At 37.5% G+C, this 7,500-nt stretch overlaps 1 protein-coding gene across 1 annotated transcript in view; it reads left to right on the top strand.

Annotated features, from left to right (window-relative positions):
* Positions 1-7,500, top strand: part of LOC106871929 (regulating synaptic membrane exocytosis protein 1) — a 204,169-nt gene that overhangs the window by 59,250 nt on the left and 137,419 nt on the right. The window contains exon 4 of the mRNA XM_052969449.1: positions 1,619-1,786. Coding sequence (XP_052825409.1) covers positions 1,619-1,786 — 168 coding nt within the window. The remainder of the gene's footprint in view (positions 1-1,618; positions 1,787-7,500) is intronic.

Raw genomic sequence — 7,500 nt, 5'->3', positions numbered from 1 at the left:
AAGGAGGCATCGAAATCGCATCTACTTTTCATACACATGTGTTTTGAAGCACTGGTTATGATATGATCCTTAAAGATTCTAAAATTTAATTTTCAGAAAGTACACCTTGATGATACAATATTCTTCTTGGGTCATAAATTAGAAGCTTTGAGTTCGGGTTGCCTGATTATCCTACTTTCTTTTTTATTATATTTAGTTTGTAATGCGGCGAGCTGGTAGAATCGTTAGCACGCCGGGCGGAATACTTAGCGGTATTTTGTCTGCCGCTACGTTCTGAGTTCGAATTCCGCCGAGGTCGACTTTACCTTGCATCCTTTCGGGGTCGATTAATTAAGTACCAGTGCAACACAGGGTCAATGTAATCGACTAATGCCCTTCTCCAAATTTCAGGCGGTCTACCTATAGTAGAAAGGATTATATTTAGTTTGTTGATCGTGTTCCTCGTAACCTTCACAAGAGAATAATATCTACAATTTTTCCCCGTTATTTTTTGCATAGACTGGTGTATGATCAGGATATTGTATAGTTCTAGTAAGGAACGTATACTGTGTTAGTTGGGCATATTAAAATCGATTCCACTCAGTCTCATTCGTTCTATAGAACATACATATATCTATACATCTTTCTCTCTCTCTCTCTCACACACACACACATATATATATATGCGTGTGTGTGTGTGTACCTTGTGGAAGTTAAAGAAGTAAACGAAAAACAATTTTGTTGTATCTCAGGAAGGTTATTACACCAATAATAATCACATGCACTAGTTCTATTTCACTTCTTTTTATTATTATTAGTCAGTTAATATTTAGCCAATTACCTAATTGATTAGTAGTTTAGTTAATCCAATCAGCAACAAAAGGACTTTGACAAACCTTACTTACTGATTGATGTTAATTAATTTAACAATCGTTTAGTTACTTGTGTAAATATTAACTAATTGACTAATAATAATAATAATAAATAATAATAATGATATTATGCGCCCTTTTAAAGCCTAGCCAGGCTCATGGGCCCGGTTTCCCGGTTTCTATGGCGTATGTGTTCCGCACCCCCTCCCCCCCAGCTGGATGGGACGCCAGTCCATCGCAGCGTTACTCAAGAAACAGGAAGAAAGAGTGAGAGAAAGTTGGGGCGAAAGAGTACAACAGGGGTCACGACCACCCCCTGCCGGAGCCTCGTGGAGCTTTTGGTGTTTTCGCTCAATAAACACACACAACGCCCGGTCTGGGAATCGAAACGATGATCCTCCAGCCGCGAGTCCGCTGCCCTAACCACTGGGCCATTGCGCTGCACAATAATAATAATAATAATAATAATAATAAAAGAATTGAAATAGAGCCTCTGCGTGTGAGTGTGTATTTATTAGTATAATGACCCTCCTGTGAAACAATAAAATCAGTTTCAGCATATGAGTTCACAACAAGAATCTTGTAAACAATATACAAAAACAAACAAGTTACGAGTAATAACATTGCTGCATTTATACTTTAAAAACACGAAAAAATGTTTGCAATTGTGTGCTTTAAATGTTTTATTTTCGTTATAATTAAACATAAAATTTCTCAGAGTTTTCTATTAAATATTTACTCATAAAAAATTTACATTATATTTGTAGAGTATACGCGGGAAATGGCGGTGCGCTCATTGTCAACTACGAAGAGAGATGATGTGCAAGACGGGTACATGGTATCATGGAGATGATACAGTTGATACCATCGATAGTAGTGAATCAACAATCAAGCCAAAATTGGAGAATGAGGATGCCATTACTACATTGGTGGATGTAAGTTCAATTGCAAGTTTAAACTATCTTTCTTGTATTAAAAAAAAATATTGGTTTCAAATTTTGGCACAAGGCCGGCAATTTTAGGGCGGGGCTAAGTCGATTGCATCAAACTCAGTGCTCTTCTGATACTTATTTTATTGACCCCAAAAGGATAAAAGGTAAAGTTGACTTCAGCGCAATTTGAACTCAGAACGTACAGACAGACCAAATGCCACTAAGCATCTTGCGTGCCCTACTAACGATTATGCTGGTTCGCCTGTTGGATTTTAATGAGTATCAATTTTTCGTTCGGCAGAGGCAGAACGTTGTCAGATAAAACCTAATTTATGTCTAGTTCTTATTTTGTCGATTTTGTTGGAACGGTCAGCAAGGTCAACCTCGATGAGGTTTGAACGGCTAGACAATTCTTTACACCGACACAAGATCTACCTCAAATTCAGATTATCTCAGTCCTAGTACTTGATTAGTAACCGGCAGACTTTTTAGCTCAGCAGGATTTGAACACATATTATAGAGATTCAAAAGGAAATACTACAGGTCACTTTGTCCGGCCCACACTCCAACGAACCTGTCAATCTATAGTCCGTAAATAGGTAGATAATAGAATAAAACTTAAACAGTACCGTTTTAATATATATATATATATATATATATATATATATATAAAGAATAAAAAGGTTTTGAATGGTACAGCAATGCACTATAATACAAAAAATGGACTACATACCTGTTGTAATTTAGTTATCTATAGTCCGATGATATTTCGGAATACAATTCCTTCTTCAGATATTCTTAGATGGAGTCACTGCTATAATCTGTTTTCAAACGGCTTTTCTTTTTCGGAAGCATCTTCCGGAATTCTTCATGAGGAGTGCGTGAAGTCGGCTATGTCTCAATCTCGTGTGTGTTGGTACATCTGTAGCGCTGCTTCTAGGTTATGTATTATACGTGCAGCTTCCTTTTTTTTCCCCTTTTTTCCCTCTTCTCTTTTTTTCTTATAAACAATAGATGAGCATATCAAAAATGAATCTACATGCAACCAGATGTAGCTAAATAATATATTGATTACCAACCTCCAGCCTGTTGTTAATTTGGGGTCCTAGTCTGTGTATGAGTATAGCTTCCTTAATTTTAAAATTACCGAAATTTCTTTCATTGGCCCCAATTGTGACTGTTATGCATAACCATATCAATTTCTTCCAGTATGTTTTCTACACCGAAAGGATGAAAGGCAAAGGTGATTAGGCAGGATTTGAACTCAGAACGTAGAGAGCCATAAGTTATGTCGCTAAGCATTTTTGTCCGACATGTTAACAATTCTGCTAGCTCATCACCTTTATTGAGAAAATGAAACGGTTAATTAAATCGACCACAACAATTCACTGGTACTATTTTAAAGACTCGGGAGGCGGCGAGTTGATAAAATAAGTACCAGTTGACTGCTGGAATCATGTAATCAATTTACCCCTCCTCTCAAATTACTGGCCTTGACCCAAAATTTAAAACCATTTCTTTGAAAACTCGGAAAACCGTGAACTTCAAGAACCGTTAGCACGCCGGACAAAACGCTTAGCAGCATTTCGTCCGTCTTTACGTTGTGAGTTAAAATTCCACCGAAGTCAACTTTACCCCTTCTTCGTCCTATGGTATTCGAGCCGATACGAGTTCAAATTTCACTGAGGTCAACTTTGCCTTCTATGTTTTCCGGCTCGATATGCTCCTTTCTGTTATAGGCACAAGACCTGAAACTTTGAGGGAGGGGACCAGTCGATTACATCGACTCCAGTATTTCACTGGTACTTAATTTATCGACTCCGAAAGGATGAAAGGTAAAGTCGACCTCGGCGGAATTTGAACTCAGAACGTAAAGACAGATGAAATGCCGCTAAGTATTACTCCCGGCATCCTAACGGTTCTGCCAAGTCGCAGGCTTAGGGGTCGATACAATCAACTTTCCTCTTCCTCCGAAGTTGCTGGCCTAGCGTCAAAATTTGAAACCAATGTTTTAACGAATAGGGAAAAATAGCTTCAGTGAAATTTGAACTCATAAATATTGGAAATGTATATCTCATTAAATGCTTTTCAGTATCTTAAAAACATCTAAAAAAAAGTCAGTTATTTTTATTTATAAAATATACCCGATAAATCCCGTGGTTTAAAATTTTGGCACAAGGCCAGCAATTTTAGGGGTAGAGCTAGTTGATTATAGCGAGCCCAGTGTTGAACTGGCGCTCATTTCATCGGCGTCGAAACGTTGAAAGACAAATTCTCAACGTAAATCCAGAAGAAATGCCGCTGAACATTTTGTCGTGCTAAAGATTCTTCCAGCCAGCAGCACTGTTTTTCTAATTTTGGCACAAGGCTAGTCATTTATAGGGGAGAAGGTTAATCGAACTCAATATTTGTCTGGTGCTTTATTTTTTCGGTCTCTAAAAGGTGAAAGGCAAAATGTTGGCCTCGGCGGGATAGAAATAAAAGAATAAAATCCGATGAAACAAACTAGTTATGTTCTCTGTCGGTAAATAATAACAGAAAGCAATGCGAATAAGGGAATACATTTTATGTTGTGAAGAAAAAGAATGTATCACGTTATTTTATTGTTTGAACATTTTTTTTAATGTTTCTTAGTTATTGTACTTTATAGCTCTTTGGATTGAGTGAATGAAATCACATACATACATGTAAGATTTAGTAGCTTCGTGTTGCATGTGAGGCAAAAGTACTCCGTCACAAGTAGAAGTATGGCTGAATGGTTAGGAAGTTGCTTTGAAATCTAATTTACAGCGCTTGCGGTCCTTAGAGAATTAAGTTAAATATTTTCAGCAATATAGAGACTTGACATTTGAGAAACGGCTGTCATATCTACAGTTGCAATGTAATGTTGTTTATAGGATACGAACCCCAAACCTCTCAGCTGTGTATGCAGCAGTTGTTACCTTATCCATCCGGTAACCAGTATTCATATAACTGATGTAGAGAGAGGAAATGAAATCGAGGGATATTTCAGAAATATTACAGATGTCTGTAAAGCCGAGAAATCAAACCAAACCATGATTGCTGCTCCAGGCTCCTTACTTTTAAATAAAACTGGGAACATACTAAACGTAAATATTCACTTAGGTAGCTTTTTGGAAGCAGTTTTCCTGCAGAGGAGAGATAATTCAACCAAGACATTTTACGCGGGTTATGTTTACTGAAAGACTTTATATCACAAAATATTTAGTAGAGTGATCATTGAATCAATTAATGGTTTGCTTGAAAACTTATTGTTTCAAAATACAATGTCTTAAGAGTTCTATTATAAGGATATAAAAGAAATATATTGTTAATCACACAACATCGAGAAATGGTATCGGTTTTAAGATATTTGTTTTTCTAATTTCGCTAATTGGTTTGTACTTATTCTATCGAGTACGAAAGGATGAAAGGCAAGGTTGACCTCGGCATGATTTGAACCCAGAACGTAAAGGGCCGAAAAAAAACAAAAAAACTGTTAAGCATTTTACTGACTGGCTAACGATTCTGCCAGTTCGTCACTTTTGTTGGTGCATCTAATGTAGAAGTATTATTTGAAATCATTATATGTGATATGTATTGGGTTGTCCGGAAACCACCTCAATTCTGGGAAGAGGGTATTTTCAAGTTAAAGGAAAAATGGAGACGCATTGTGCAACAAAATGGTTCAAATTTGGTTGATTAAAAATGTAATGGCAAGTATTTATCGACCTTTTTCTTTCCTTTAAAAAAATCAGCACTAACTTTCCGGACAACCCAATAATAAGAAAATTATAGTTTTGTTTTGTTTTTAGTAATATTTGTTGAACTAGGTCTGTAGATAGACAGATTTTTAGAGCATCGAACCTCCCAGCAAATAGACATCTACAGACTTGCAAACCCCGACATTACAAACTCGTCATTTAATGGCTTACAAAACTAAACCAGTAAATCCATTGAGAAGACTATATGTAGATTTGGAAATATTACTAGGGTTGGGCTGTCCAAATTACACCCACCTGGTACAAAATGCATTATAATAGACATACCAAAACTCGAATTTAAAAACAAAATACCTAAAACTGATGTACATTTAACAGGAGAGAGGGTGAGGTTTGAAACCCTGACCCCGGAGATAACATATGAAGATTTAGATCCTTATTTTATAGAATAAGTAAGATTTGTGGCTGTGTGGTAAGTAGCTTGCTTACCAACCATATGGTCCTGGGTTCAGTCTCACTGCGGGGCACCTTAGGCGAGTGTCTTCTACTATAGCCTCGGACCGACCAAAGCCTTGTGAGTGGATTTGGTAGACGGAAACTGGAAGAAGCCCATCGTAAATGTATATATATATATATATATATGTATGTATATATATGTATGTGTATGTTTGTGTGTCTGTTTGTCCCCCCAGCATCGCTTGATTACCGATGCTGGTGTGTTTGCGTCTCCGTAACTTAGCGGTTCGGCAAAATGAACCGATAAAATAAGTACTAGGCTTACAAAGAATAAGCTCTGGGGTCGATTTGCTCGACTATAAAGGCGGTGCTCCAGCATGGCCACAGTCAAATGACTGAAACAAGTAAAAGAGTAAAGGGTAAAGAGTAATTTAACCGGTAAATGAACTGAAATGAACGGTAAAATCGCGATTGCTTAAGGGTGGGGCTCAGGCAAGGACGTCCACCCTCATTTGTACTTGTATTGATTTTCATTCATCGTTTTATGTCCCCACGTTTACTGTCTTTGTCTGTCCTTGCACCGTCCCATCTGTTTTAGGCCTCGTGCCGAATAAAGAATTCAATTTTTGAGCATCGGAAACAATGTCTTGCAATATTTAGTTACGCCTCGGTACGTCCTGAGTTCAACCATCACCAAGGTCAATATCACCTTTCATTATTTCGGAGTGGATAACATAAGTAACAGTCAAGTACTGATCCTGTCACCCAAGTTGGATGCATTGTGATTCTGTTAAAAAAAAACAAACAATAATCTCTAACGAAACCTTCCAAATCGTGACATTGGAATTGTAAATACCAACGTTTTCCGTGTGATATTTAGCTTTAGTCTTGCTCTTTCTATTTATTTTTTCTTACATTTATATCTTTATAATCGTACACTTGCACGCAACAAAACAAAAACAAAAACAATATCACCGAAAAGTAAGCGTATCTGTCTCAGCATTTGAAGATTTATCCAATATATACACTCTTCTTACTTGCTTGCAAATCTCTCTGCCTTTATCTGTGTCTATCTATCTATTTATCTATAAATGTGGGTCTATCTCTCAATTTGTATCTATCTATTCATATGTGTGTGTTTACCACCCCCTCTCTCTCTATCGATGTATATCTATCTATCTATCTATCTATCTATGTGTGTGTATCTCTCACTATCTCTCATTATATCTATCTATCTATCTATGTAGTCGACAAGGCGCAAACGTGCGCTGTGCCGGGTAGGAGTATCCATGACAACCCCCATCTCATGCGCTACATCATGAACAGGGTAGTTAAGGAATTTGGCATGGGTGGGGCGCTGATCAATTTAGATCAATCAAAAGCTTTCGATAGGGTAGACCATCACTACTTGGAGGCTGTCCTTAGAGCGGCTGATTTCGGTCCCATCTTCCGCGATTGGATCGCTGCCTTATACAGCGGCATCCGCTCGGTAGTTCGCGTAAATGGTCATCTATCCAGACCTTTTAACATCATGCGTTC

Source organism: Octopus bimaculoides, chromosome 7 (genome assembly GCF_001194135.2).
Source record: "Octopus bimaculoides isolate UCB-OBI-ISO-001 chromosome 7, ASM119413v2, whole genome shotgun sequence".
Classification (NCBI taxonomy): Eukaryota; Metazoa; Mollusca; class Cephalopoda; order Octopoda; family Octopodidae; genus Octopus; species Octopus bimaculoides.
This window is presented reverse-complemented; position numbering and strand designations above follow the sequence as displayed.